Source organism: Lampris incognitus, chromosome 9, assembly GCF_029633865.1.
Source record: "Lampris incognitus isolate fLamInc1 chromosome 9, fLamInc1.hap2, whole genome shotgun sequence".
NCBI lineage: Eukaryota > Metazoa > Chordata > Actinopteri > Lampriformes > Lampridae > Lampris > Lampris incognitus.
Genome location: NC_079219.1, coordinates 22,363,412 through 22,378,451, shown reverse-complemented (window position 1 = coordinate 22,378,451; position 15,040 = coordinate 22,363,412). Strand labels below are relative to the sequence as shown.

The following is a 15,040-nucleotide window of genomic DNA, read 5'->3' as shown; positions in this document are numbered from 1 at the left end:
TATGCAACATTTATGCATTATACATTTTGATATAAATTTAATTTGTCACAACTGCTGTAGTCCCTCACAACTTATACTGCTCCATCCATCCATTATCCAAGTGACTTATCTCAATCAGGGTCGCAGGCTGCTGGAGCCTATCCCAGCAGTCATTGGGCGGCAGGCGGAGAGACACCCTTGACAGGCCACGTCCATCACACGGCTGACACATTCAAACCTTGGGACAATTTAGTACGGCCGATTCACCTGACCTACATGTCTTTGGACTGTGGGAGGAAACCGGTGCATGTGGAGGAAACCCACGCAGATATGGGGAGAACATGCAAACTCCACACAGAGGATGACCCGGGACAACCCCCACGGTTGGACTACTCTGGGGCTCGAAATCAGGATCTTCTTGCTGTGAGGTGACCGCGCTAACCACTGCGCCACCGTGCCGCCTATATGTATTTATTTATTTATTCCCCCCCCCCCTTTTTCTCCCCAATTACCCAACTCTTTGGAGCCATCCTGATCTCTGTTACGACCCCTCTGCCGATCCGGGGAGGGCTGCAGACTGCCACATGCCTCCTCTGAAACATGTGGAGTTGCCAGACGCGTCTTTTCACCTGACAGTGAGGAGTTTTGCCAGGGAGACGTAGCACGTGGGAGGATCACGCTATTCCCCCAGCCCCCCCCCCCAAAAGAGGCTCCCCAGCTCCCCAACCGACCAGAGGAGGCACAAGTGTAGCTACCGGGACACATATCCATATCCTGCTTCCCACCACCCGCAGACACAGCCAATCGTGTCTATACTATAGGGATATCACCGGAGGTACCACAGGATTTGAACTGGAGATCGTCGTGTTGGTAAGCAACGGAATAGACTGCTATGCTACCCGGACACCCTGTGCATTAATATTTTAATAAATGTACAGCCACTGTAAATAATTTATGTAGAATGTGCTGTTTCAATGTCACCTAACAGTGTTTGCGATCAACCTGAAAAATCAAAAGGTAAGAAAACGACATCCCCAGACTTAAAGAGAATGGTTTGATGTGGTGATATCATTGGTGTGCAAAATACAGTGGCTTGCAAAAGTATTCATACCCCTTGAACTTTTCCACATTTTGTCACGTTTTGACCACAAATATAAATATATTTTATTAGAATTTTATGTGAAAGACCAACACAAAGTGGCACAGAATTGTGAAGTACAAAGAAAATTATACATGATTTTAAAAAAATTTTACAAATAAAAAACTGAAAAGTGCAGTGTGCAAAAGTATTCAACCCCCCTGAGTCAATACTTTGTGGAACCGCCTTTTGCCGCAATTACAGCTGCAAGTCTTTTGGGGTATGTCTCTACCAGCTTTGCACATCTAGAGACTGAAATTTTTGCCCATTCTTCTTCGCAAAACAGCTCAAGCTCAGTCAGATTAGATGGAGAGTGTTTGTGAACGGCAGTTTTCAGATCTTGCCACAGATTCTAAATTGGATTTAGGTCTGGACTTTGACTGGGCCATTCTAACACATGAATATGTTTTGTTTTAAACCATTCCTTCGTAGCTCTGGCTTTATGTTTAGGGTCGTTGTCCTGCTGGAAGGTGAACCTCCGCCCCAGTCTCAAGTCTTTTGCAGACTCCAACAGGTTTTCTTCCAAGATTGCCCTGTATTTGGCTCCATCCATCTTCCCATCAACTCTGACCATCTTCCCTGTCCCTGCTGAAGAGAAGCACCCCCAGAGCATGATGCTGCCACCACCACGTTTGACAGTGGGGATGATGGTATGTTAAGAGTGATGTGCAGTGTTAGTTTTCCGCCACACATAGCGTTTTGCATTTAGGCCAAAAAGTTCAATTTTGGTCTCATCTGACCAGAGCACCTTCTTCCACATGTTTGCTGTGTCCCCCCACATGGCTTCTGGCAAACTGCAAACGGGTCTTCTTATGGTTTTCTTTTAACAATGACTTTCTTCTTGCCACTCTTCCATAAAGGCCAGATTTGTGCAGTGCAGGACCAATAGTTGTGCTGTGGACAGATTCCCCCACCTGAGCTGTGGATCTCTGCAGTTCGTCCAGAGTCACCATGGGCCTCTTGGCTGCATCTCTGATCAGTGCTCTCCTTGTTCGGCCTGTAAGTTTAGGTGGACGGCCGTGTCTTGGTAGGTTTGCAGTTGTGCCATACTCTTTCCATTTCCGGATGATGGATTGAACAGTGCTCCATGAGATGTTCAAAGCTTGGGAAATCTTTTTATAGCCTAACCCTGCTTTAAACTTCTCCACAACTTTATCCCCGACCTGTCTGGTGTGTTCCTTGGACTTCATGATGCTGTTTGCTCCCCAATATTCTCTTAACAGACCTCTGAGGCCGTCACAGAACAGCTGTATTTGTACTGAGATTAGATTACACACAGGTTGACTCTATTTAGTCATTAGGTCAACATTCGATCATTCAGCAATCATCAGGCAAGTTCTGAAGGCAATTGGTTGCACTCAGAGAAAAGGGGGCTGAATACTTTTGCACACCGCACTTTTCATTTTTTTATTTGTAAAAATGTTTTAAAATCATGTGTAATTTTCTTTGTACTTCACAGTTGTGTGCCACTTTGTGTTGGTCTTTCACATAAAATTCCAATAAAATATATTTATGTTTGTGGTCGTAATGTGACAAAATGTGGAAAAGTTCAAGGGGTATGAATACTTTTGCAAGTCACTGTATATCGATTCAGTGGAAACAAACGTGGATACATGTGCGTCTCATTGATTTAATACATATTCACAGTACGCTCCCTATGACTTCTGAATGAATTAAAGTCACTGGAATGGGTCTTCATAAATTATCTTTCCAACAGTTTGACTGGTTTCTTTACATTTAGCTTTACTTGAAGAGTTCAAACCACGGACCAGTTTAATCCCACACTACACTTCCATTCTTTTGTTTGTATTTCATAAAATGTATTTTTTTTCTCGGGATTTTCCCCCTTTTTTCTCCCCAATTGTACTTTTGCCAATTATCCCATTCTTCTGAGCTGTCCCGGTCACTAATCCACCCCCTCTGCCAATCTGGGGAGGGCTGCAGACTACCACATGCCTCCTCCGATACATGTGGAGTCGCCAGCCGCTTCTTTTGACCTGACAGTGAGGAGTTTTGCCAGGGGGACGTAGCGCGTGGGAGGATCACACTATTCCCCCCAGTTCCCCTCCCCCCTGAACAGGTGCCCCAACCGACCAGAGGAGGCACTAGTGCAATGATCAGGACACATACCCACATCCGGCTTTCCACCTGCAGACACGGCCCATTATGTCTGTAGGGACATCCGACCAGGCCGGAGGTAAGACAGGGATTCGAACCGGCGATCCCTGTGTTGGTAGGCAACAGAATAGACTGCCACACCACCCGGACGTCCAATCTGTTTTTTTAAATCATATATTTTGGCATATCTTAGATAAACAGGTGGCAGAGTGTGCATAACTCACTTTAGTTTCCTCTACTCGTATGGAGTCAAGTAAGTAGTGCAAGAGCTCTTGGCTGTCCTGTTGCTGGTAGCCCTTGAAGCGAGGAGCCCTGGAGAAAAAAATAGAGACAAGGTGAGAGAGAAATTAACAAAGAGGGAAGTAAAAGATAATTTAATGACCGAAAAAGGTGCTTTTGGGAGAGAAAAAGACAGATATTTATAATATATACATACAGCACAACATTTCCCTTATAGCTAAGTCAAGGCGTAGCCCTTGTGCCTTTGTGAACTGAATGATCTTAGGCCTATAGCCTTAACTTACAATTTCATTTAGCAGATGCTTTAAACCCCCCTGATCTCTGGCGGGAAAACCAGCGTTCTTACTTACTGAGCTTTCCACCTGTCTAACTTCCAATATTAAGAAATGGTTTCAAAGGATTGTTGTGATTGGGCGGCAGGCGGGGAGACACCCTGGACAGGCCACCAGTCCATCACAGAGCCAACACATTCACACATAGGGACAATTTAGTATGGCCGATTCACTGATTTAAGGCGGCATGGTGGCACAGTGGTTAGCACAGTTGCCTCACAGCAAGAAGGTCCTGGGTTCAAACCCCGAGGTTGTCCAACCTTGGGGGACATCCCAGGTCGTCCTCTGTGTGGAGTTTGCATGTTCTCCCCGTGTCTGCATGGGTTTCCTCTGGGTGCTCTGGTTTCCTCCCACAGTCCAAAGACATGTAGGTCAGGTGAAGCAGCCATACGACATATATTTTTAGCACAAAAATTTATTACTTTTAATGCGCATAACACTACCATATCCTGGGTCATGAACCACCTCCTGTCTAGACCTCAGTATGACAAGATTAAAGATAATTTACAATTTACAATTTCATTAAGCAGACGCTTTTATCAGAATCAGAATCCAAAGCGACGTACATTAAGTCTCTGATATTATCTTAACTAAAACTGGAACACCACAAGGAACAGCGTTACCTCCCTTTCTCTTCACACTGTATACAGCTGACTAAGTTCAGACAAGTCTATAGTTACCGACACACATTTTCTGATGACTCTGTTCTGCTTTGCCTAATAAATCATGATGATAATGTGGCCTATCGAAGACAAGTGGACTCCTTTATCAGAGCTGGTATGATTCTATTTTCTTCAACCTGAATGTAAATAAGATAAAGGAGATGACTATCCAGTTTAGGAAAAAAAAGGAGGTATCTCAAGTCATGACTAAAGGTCATCCAGTTGAGATGGCCCAGTCTTAAAAAATACCTTGGTGTCAACTTGGATAGCAAATTGAATTGGAAGGAGAACACTAATGTCATTGTTAAGAAATCTCAGTCCTCAGGGGGTATCAACGGAAGACAAAAACAGGATTAATAAGCTGTTATTGGCCTGAATCCAGACTCACTGGAGGTTACTCTTAAAAAAAAAGATTTTTTTTGTGTTTAGGTGACACCATGCTGATTATTTTTCTTGAACTTTTTTTTGTTTTTTTGTCTTCGATTTAGTTGTATGTAATTTCATTATTTCTTTAATTTGTATTTCTCCTTGAAGATCTGGGAATGTCGGGTGGGGGAGGTGAGGGGATTATTGTGTTAAATTACTCAATATGTGACTTGTTTAATATGCTAAAACTGTAAATGCCAATAAACATGTAAAAAAAAAAAAAAAAGAGAACCAGGTCCATAATGCAGACCATTCTACATTATGAAGGCCATCCTTTACATTCTGTTTTTAATTATCTAAAAAGTCTCTTTAGTGAATACCTGGTGATGCCTCGGTGTCTTCAGAGAGACTTAGGAGGTCCTTTGTTCCAGCTGCAGTCAAAATTCCTTAATGAAAATTGGTAGTGGCCTCTAGAAAATGTAAATCGAACTTGACTGGATTGCTAATGTACTCGGTCTTTTTTATTGTTGCCGTTTATATATGCATCAGTTAGATGTGGTGCTTGTACATGGTTAAAATCATGTGTAGTATATGACTGCTTTTTACTATGTGTTGATTTTTACTGTGCATGATGACTGTCTTTGTTGATGTATTTATCTTATTTGTCTGGTGGCAAATGAATTTCCTCTTTGAGGATTAATAAAGTCATCTGTCTAACGATCTGTCCGTCTATCTATCTAAAGAAGAAATTGTAGCCTGCATCCACTAAACAAAACCTCACAAAATAAAAGAAAATGACCATGAAAAAGTAAAACTAGGCTGAGAGGCACTCAGTGTCCCATGTAAGAGGGCTCATATGCTACAACACAAACACCCACCAATGTACACATATGTATAAGTCAAGAATGAAATGAAAGCCACTTTGACATTCTATTCTGACAATGAAATTTGTTCTCTGCATATGACCCATCCTACTGTATAGGAGCAGAGGGCAGCTGCAGCACCCAGGGACCAACTCCAGTTCTTCTTTCCATTGCCTTGGTCAGCGGCACAGACAGGAGTATTAACCCTAACATGCATGTCTTTTTGATGGTGGGAGGAAATCGGAGCACCCGGAGGAAGCCCACGCAGACACGGGGAGAACATGTAAACTCCACACAAAGGATGGGACAGCCTGGGGTTCGAACCCTGGACCTTCTTGCTGTGAGGCAACAGTGCTAACCACTGGGCCACCATGCCAAGAAATACATACATAGGCTCAAATGTTAAGAGAAGCAGTTGTATGTAAAGCAAATATATACCATACTATTAATTTATGTAACCCAAGTCTATTTTATGATGTGAACTACACGCTGCATATCATTACCAGCTTGCTACAGTGTCTGACAATTATGTAGACAAAGTACATGTGTGATGTGTACTATTTAAACAAAATTTTCCATATTATCAGCACCAAATATGGTTGAAGCAATACTTTCTCTACATAAGTGGTCATATCTTAAATAAATCCCTATTTTAAAGTAAACCCCGAGAAAACACCATTGTAAAGACAGAGGCACTGTACCAAGGTGCCTGCATGTAGCAGAGTTAATTTTTTAGATTTTTCCCCCCCTCCTTTTTCTCCCTCATTGTACTTTGCTAATTACCCTACTCTTCCGAGCTGTCCCGGTTGCTGCTCCACCCCCTCTGCCGTTCCGGGGAGGGCTGCAGACTACCACATTTCCTCTGATACATGTGGCGTCGCCAGCCGCTTCTTTTCACCTGACAGTGAGGAGTTTCGCCAGGGGAATGTAGCGCATGGGAGGATCACACTATTCTCCATCCCCCCTGAACAGGATGCGCTAGTGCAGTGACCAGGACATACACACACACACACATCCAGCTTCCCACCCATAGACACGGCCAATTGTGTCTGTAGGGGCGCCCAACCAAGCCGGAGCTAACACGGGGATTCAAACCACGAATCCTCATGTTGGTAGGCTAAAGAATAGACTGCCACGCCATCTGGACACCCACAGGGTTAAATTTAATAATTTTAAGACCCCTTTCAGACTAAATGCAAAGAAATTTAAGACTGCTCTTAGGATAAATCATGCAGGAAGGTTTCAGTCGACAGGTGGCACAGTAGGGGCAATTCTATAATTGTTGTTAAAAGATGGGTGAAAAAAAAGAGGCCATGATGTATTGAGAAGGGTCAACTCAATGTTGTAAACAACTGAGTATGTGTACAGCCAGCCCCATAAGCATTACATCCATCCATTATCCAACCTGCTTACCCTGCTCAGGGTCGCGGGGATGCTGGAGCCTACCCGGCAGTCATTGGGCGGCAGGCGAGGAGACACCCTGGACAGGCCACCAGTCCATCACAGGGAGACACACACACACACACATTCACGTCTAGGGACAATTTAGTACGGCCGATTCACCTGACCTACATGTCTTTGGACTGTGGGAGGAAACTGGAGCACCCGGAAGAAACCCACACACACACACACAGAGAAAGGAAAGTCCACACAGAGAACAACCTGGGACGACCATGCACCTCGGACAATAAAAATGGCTTTATTAAACGCCAGGTCGCTAATGAATAAGTAATTTTTAGTTAATGATCTTATAAGTACCCATAACCTGAACTTCACCCTACTGGTCGAGACCTGCCTGGATATAAATTGCACGGTTGTGCTCATTGAGACTGCATCTCCTGGCTTCAAATTCATCCATACCATTAGAACTGATAAGAGAGGTGGTGGAATAGCTGCTGTCTTCTCTGATACCTACAGCTGCAAGGAAATCCCCCTCAGGGAATTCACTTCTTTTGAAAACCTTGCTTTTTCAATACATTGTAATGGTACAATTTTAATAATTAACGTCTATCAGCCACCAAAATCTAAATACGGCTTTCTTGATACAGTTTCTGAGCAACTGTCCAAGGTTTCCACTGACAACTACTGTTTAATTATCACAGCGGATTTTAATGTTTATGTTGACAATCAAACAGACCACAATGCTGGAAACCTAATTAGTTTACAGGAGGCATTTGCCCTCACTCAGCATTGTTCTGGACCCACCCACAATAAGGGGCATACTCTTGACTTGGTCATATCAACAGGACTTAATATTACTGTACCCTGTGTCATGGATGTTGCTATCTCTGATCACTGTTGCATATTTTTTGATGTGCCTGCTCTTCCTGTACAACAGAAGAGTACTCAAACGATCAGAAGATGCATCATTGACAGTAATACAATCTAAACCTTTAAGAAAACTTTAAATGAGTTATCGCCGTTCATGGCATCACCAACTTAGGATCTTTTGAACAACTTCAACTCAAAAATATGAACTCTTTGACAGCATTCCACCTGTTAAAACTAAAAAAAAAAAAAAAACTAAAAGCCCCCTGGAGAAATGGCGTGGTTGTTAGGCAGCTTAAGAGATACTGTTGCCAGGCAGAACGACAGTGGAGAAAGACTAAACTTCAGGTTCACCATGAAATCTACAAGGATACACTGAATAACTACAACAAAGACATTGAAAGGGCCAGACAGTATTTCTTCTCTGAAATCATTAATGAAAATATTAACAATAGTAAAGTGCTCTTCTCTACTATTGATCGACTCATTAATACTCCATCTCAAACCCCATCAGAGATGCTGTCCACTGAAAAATGTGAGCAATTCACTACATTCTTCAGTAACAGAATTATTGCCATTAGAAAGAACATTAGTGCCTCAAGATTACCATAATTATGCAGATGATTCACAACTGTACATATGTCTATTTCCTGATGACCTACGTAGATCCCATACATTCCCTAACTCAGTGTATTGATGATATCAATCTATGGATGTCAGAGAACTTTTACAATTGAACAAAGAAAACAGAAATACTAATTTTTGGTGCAAAGACTCAGAGACAGAGAATTGCAGCTCATCTCAGTTCTCTGTCTCCGGAGTGCAAAAGTGAAGCTAGGAATCTGGGTGTAATCATAGATGGCGGTCTAAATTTTAAGAGCCATATCAATCATCTCACAAGGTCAGCCTTTTACCATCTTAAAAACATTTCAAAACTAATGGGCTTTCTATGAAAATCAGACTCTGAGAAATTGATCCATGCAATTATAACAAGTAGACTAGATAAGGCCACTGCAATGGTCAATTCATCAGCCTCCCAAAATCAGTTGTGCGGCAACTATAGTTAATTCAAAATATGGCTGCACGTGTTCTCACCAAAACTAAAAAGTAAGAATACATGACACCTGTTCTTAGATGTCTGTATTGGCTCCCCATCAAAACTAGAATCAATTTCAAAATTCTGTTACTTGTATGTAAAGCTCTAAATGGCCTTGGACCGCAGTATATAAAAGACATGTTAATTACATACAAACCAGCAAGAACTCTCTGGTCCAAAGACAGTGGTCTTTTAACCATCCCTCATACTAACTCTTACGCAGAGGAAGCTGCCTTTTGTATTTATGCCCTAAATTGATGGAACGCCCTACCTGAGGACCTAATAGAGGCCCCCACACCGAACACTTTTAAAAGCAGGTTATAAACCTTACTTTTCACAACAGCCTGGCCAAGTTCTTGGTGTGTGTGTGTGTGTACACACGAGTATGTGAGCGTGTTTTGTATATTTGTATATTCTGCTCCAATTCCTGTATAACTGCACTAACACCCGTTGATATGCATATTTATTTTCTACATTTGCACTTTTATGATTGTGTTTCAATTGAATTGTCACTTTATGTAAAGCACATTGTGTTGCCTGTGTATGGAATGTGCAATATAAATAAAGTTTGACATGCAGATGCAGGTTATAATCTGCATGTCCAGTAAATGCTAGTGGTCTGTCTAGTCTTTTGAAAATATAACCGCTTCAATGCAAATCATTTTAACATAGAAATCGACATTCTCCTGCCAATAGAGCTGACGTTCTCCACTGACATCACCGGTACCAGACATAAGCCAGGTTGCTACAGCAGGCTACAGTGATGCAGACAACATTGACAAGTATTGCATGCATTATAGAGATGTCAACCCTAAGATTAATACATGAACCTGAGGCTGAAAATCGGCAAAATTTCCCTGTGACTGGTGAATTTATTAGTGACAGCAGCTGTTGAAAACATGAACAGAACAGTGTCCTCCTAAAAGCCTTTAATTTAATTAATTAATTTAATTAATTTAATTACGTTAATCAGTTTTAAATACACACTCATCTTTGTTTAATATCTATGCAAACCATTTACGTAAGTTAAATAGTGTTCAGCAAGACTCATTCACCTCTCGTAACATTTCTTATAATGTGGGAAACAAACCGCAGTTGTGTTATATACCATTATCCTCAATCAGAACATGACCCATAGTCAATCATTTAACCTGTAATGTTATGTCAAAGAAATGTGAATGCTTTTTGTTGGCAAAACCATTTAATTAACATAATTTACGATAAAAAAGAACCAGGCGAATATATACTGTATGGAACATTCAATTTAAGATAATCTAAGGCTTTTATAGGCTTTTCAACTGCTTCCGTCAACACGACAACCACGGACAGATTCAGCTGAAAGTCACCCCCAGCAAGAGATGCATTGTTACCGCAGTCAGAGTATCTCCAGCTCAATAAGGCTTGCTGGGGAAACCCCCCGGAAGCTTGTCTGAGCTGGAGATTGCGGCTGATCAGATTGCTGCTCATTTGTAAACGCTGCTATTTCATCTACCCCCAGGTTGGTCCCGCCTACATTAGTTAACACTTTACTGGTTGTATTTGAAACCTTTTTTTTTTTTTGGATTCCTTCTGCCCCTTTTCCCTCCAATTGTACCTGGCCAATTACCCCCACTCTTCTGAACCATTCCGGCCACTGCTCCACCCCCTCTGCCGATCCGAGGAGGGCTGCAGACTACCACATGCTTCCTCTGATACACGTGTGGAGTCGCCAGCCACTTCTTATCACCCGACAGTGAGGAGTTTCACCAGGGGGATGTAGCACATGGGAGGATCACGCTATTCCCCCCAGTTCCCCCTCCCCCCGACTGACCAGAGGAGGAGCTAGTGCAGCAACTAGGACACATACCCACATCTGGCTTCCCACGCGCAGACACAGCCAATCGCGTCTGCAGGGATGCCCGACCAAGCCGGAGGCAACACGGGGACTCAAACTAGCGATACCTGCGTTGGTAGGCAATGGAACAGGCCACCAGCCACCCAGACGCCCCCAGTAGTTGAGACCTTTTTGAAGAGAACTGATTGTTGTTATTGTGTGAAAAAATATATATCTCTCCCACGATTAACCGACTACTCTGCTAATTTTTGGGAGTAGTTGATGACTGCTAAAATGCAGCAGCCGTGAATGCCCTAGCACCCAGGACATTTATATTGGGGTGGTCAAGTGAGTGGCTCTCCTTGAGTCTGTCCCTTGGCCACCCTTGGTGAGGCAGATGTGAGGACAGATGTTGGGGGCATATGGGCAGTAATGGCTAGGGCACTGGAAACCTGTTGGGCAGTGCCAACCACATAACTAAATAACAGGTTGGTCTGACGGGCAGAGAGCACATAATGAAAGGACACGCCGCTGGTTAGTCACCATTGGTCAAATGCTCAAATATGATGGTGCAGCACACCAAATAAATCTGTAAAGTATTTAACAAATTAAAAACACCTAATCATTGGTTAAGATATTCCCCGGTAGAATTTGTGTTCACATATTTTGTGTCCCATGAAGGACCGTAAACTGCAATGTCATACAAGCATGCTCTGTGGATAGTCAAGAAATATTTTCAGGTTCTTGAGATTTCTGAATCTCAAGAACTTGCTCTTGAATAAGTCAAGTGACTGATATTAAGATGATTTTGATAATGTACACAATATACTGATAATATCTGTAAGTAATTGTATTGTTTTACCTTTAGTAGATGTCTTTTTCAGGTTAGTATTTTGGAGCACTGGAAGTTAATTAGATAATTAAGCTTAAAATTACTTATATGCAATTGGGATCAAACACTGATATATTCTATAATATCACAGTTACTGCAAACAATTTTCTTTGTGAATTAATGCAATGCAAATGGCTATCACTGTCTCCATTACCTATCTGCTCTGAAAATAAGTATAGGCCAATCAACAATCTACTATGTAGGGGGAAATATTTGCTTATAATGAGCCCTGAGCCATTAATGGTAGTAACCATGGTGTCATCACATATTCTTAAAGCCCTCCCACATACTCACCCACATATACATACATCCACCCATCATACATAATGAAGACATTAAATGTGGATTGGAACCACAATCTATTTTCATTACTGAGGCCTTAACTATGTTTTTGCATGATTTCTCCTTCTGATACTATACATCTGACAGCTTGAACACAGGACAGGGTTGCACTGGTATTCAGTCGGCACACAGAGATAATTAGGAAAGTGAAACACAGATCTGGAGAGTGAGTAAGGAAGGAACATTGAGTTAAGAAGCGGGACGGGGAGAAAGAAAAGCTCACATGGGATCAGTGGGAATAGGGCGGTCTGGAAGCTCATCCCAGTGGAAGAGGGAAGCAGAAGGGCCCTGTAGCACTGCTCCCAATCTGGCCCTGGCCAATGCAAACAGCTGCGGTGCTAACACAATTAACAGCCGGATGAGTTAGTACCAGACACGAAACAACCCCCCACCCAACAGACACACACATACGCTCACACATTACACATACAACAAAAATGTTTGCGTAACAAAAGCTACACACATATCTAACAGCCGAAATCAGTGGATATAATTATAGTCAATTGTCGTTTCTGAAAGTGCAATTTATCACAAACCATGCTTAAAGCTCAGCTCTTGTTTGCACTGGCCAACCCTTCCAGAGTAACATTTGAAGTCATCATCTCTATCATGTCTAACATTACATGATAATGACTGCACCATCTTTGACAGCTGATCCACTGAATATCCTTTAAAAAAAAAGATTCACCGACACAGGTGATGATAATAACAGGGTGATAACAACAGAATAACAATGACAGAATGGTGTGCAGTAACACACATACTGTTTTGCTAGAATGAGCATTAAAAGGTGGTTCTCAGCACCCTTACATTCGGACGTAGAAACATTCATACTGGGAAGCAGAGCAAATAGAAATCTAATCAATGAACTGTATATACAGGAGCCCTGGTCTGTGGTCCTCGTTGCATACTAGTGTTTTGTAATCAGTTAGAAATGTCCTTCATTGAATGTGTGAGCTTCCTTTCTTCAAGCTGAAGGAAAGGTCTTCCTGTGCAAAGCAGTACAGTGTCTGTCCCTCTATATGGGCTTGTGTGTGTGACTATGAATGGGTGTGTGTGTGTGTGTGTGTGTGTGTGCGCGCGCGCGTGCGCCTTTGTATCTCCGACAGCAGGGAACTAGATAGGATTCACTGTTACTTCATTTTCAATCACTAAAAGTAGGCTTATCATAAATCTATAAGAACAATGCATGAAAGATGTGGGCATTTATTTACCCCACATGGATGAAGGTGAGGGCAGAGCACTTGTGCCCAGTAGCTCTGTTTAAAATTCTATCACTCCAGGAAGAAAGCAGGTGCAGGCAAATGCCTCAGTATGCACGGCCCATCTCTATCTGACTTTGGCATTTTTTTTGCCAGGGGTGCAGTAACAGCCTCTTATAAATAGAAATTGCAGAATTATTAGATAAACTCTCAGATCAAAGGTAAAATTCAAGGGGAAAGTTAAGAAAGAAGATACTTTTAGTTATTTCATTTTATGACATTTTCGTCCATGTTACAACCTTGTAACAGAACATGATCTGAGTACAACAGGGCTCTACACTATGTGTGTGTGTGTGTGTGTGTGTGTGTGTGTGTGTGTGTGTGTGTGTGTGTGTGTGTGTGTGTGTGTGTGTGTGTGTGTGTGTGTGTGTGTGTGTTCCTCCTCCTTGTGTGCAATTATGATGTGAAAACTAGTGGAGGACTATGAAAGTGGAAGACCTTAGTATCTAGACATTAAGCGTGGGCCTTAAAGTACCGAAAACAACATTGACATAGCTTGAAATGTTAAAACACGGCTTTCATCCAGCCATCCATTATCCGAACCGCTTATCCTGATCTCAGGGTCGCGGGGATGCTGGAGCCTATATAAAATATTGCAAGAGCTTTTTAAAACATTCGAAAGATTTCTTTAACATTGAAACACTGAAACAATTTTGAAACAGGTTTTAAAATATTGACACTGCATTTTAACAGATGTATTGGTCCTGCAATACAGGGTTTTTTTTCTCTGTCTCTTTTTCACTCAATATATAAATCAATGGGCTTCATTTTTAGCAATGTCTGTGATACTTTTTAAATGCGCCTGTCCCTGACTGACTGAGTGATGAACTTACACCATTGGCCAGCCTTGCGTCGCCACTTCCTTTATCTGTTGTTTCAAATTAAAAGCCCTATAGGGTTTCATACCCAGTCCAGCCATATACTACGTCTTGTTTACAGTGTTGTTCAGCTTTCTCTCTCACTTGACATGGGCTGCGTCATCACAGTAACCCCTACTGTGATTGGCGTAATGTGGCTTGTGGACTGTGGGACTTCGAACGATTAGCAGCAGCAGGGAAAAAAGATTACTGTAGGCTGTAATCTTTACTCTTACACTGTGCTTGTAAATTATTTTTCCAGTTTGCAAATATCTATTTTTAGCAGCAAATGTGAGTGAAATACTCGCATTGTAGAGCCCTGTACAAGCTGGGACCCTCTCTGGCACCAGAGAGCATGTGGTGCTGGCCATTCAAACCACTGGCCTGGCATTGGTCTGAACCCAGACCAGACTCTTCCAGCTGGCATGATGAAGAGGGTCTGGTCTGGCAAGAGCCGATAGCGGCAGGCTGCGAGTACCCAGCTGGTTGATCGTGAATGCATGTGCACATACACTCATGTATGTGCAGGCACAAGAGCACACACACACACACAAACAGAAAATTTAACATGTCTCCAGTGTCATAATTAAACACTGAAATGTGAGCCTGGTATGAGCCAGGGGGCCACACTAACCTGCCTGTCAACAAAAACATTTGGCCTGAGAGTGAAAGGGAGCGGCAGGCATTCTCAGGCACCCTGACACAGAGGCAGTGGCACTCTCCCACCCACACGGGTCACGGTTAAAGCAACCCCCTTTGGAAGAAAAGGCCTTTAGCAACAATTGAGAGCTACAGCATGCCTCCAAAGTGCA

The 15,040-nt window shown here is 42.5% G+C and overlaps 1 protein-coding gene across 4 annotated transcripts in view; it reads right to left on the bottom strand.

Moving 5' to 3' along the window:
- Window positions 1-15,040, bottom strand: part of usp45 (ubiquitin specific peptidase 45) — a 74,161-nt gene that overhangs the window by 19,333 nt on the left and 39,788 nt on the right. For all 4 annotated transcript variants that reach the window (XR_008810703.1, XR_008810704.1, XM_056285784.1 and 1 more), the window contains exon 9: window positions 3,460-3,547. Coding sequence is in view for 2 of the 4 variants with exons in the window: in XM_056285784.1 (XP_056141759.1) it covers window positions 3,460-3,547 (88 nt within the window). In the remaining 2 variants the exon portion in view is untranslated. The remainder of the gene's footprint in view (window positions 1-3,459; window positions 3,548-15,040) is intronic.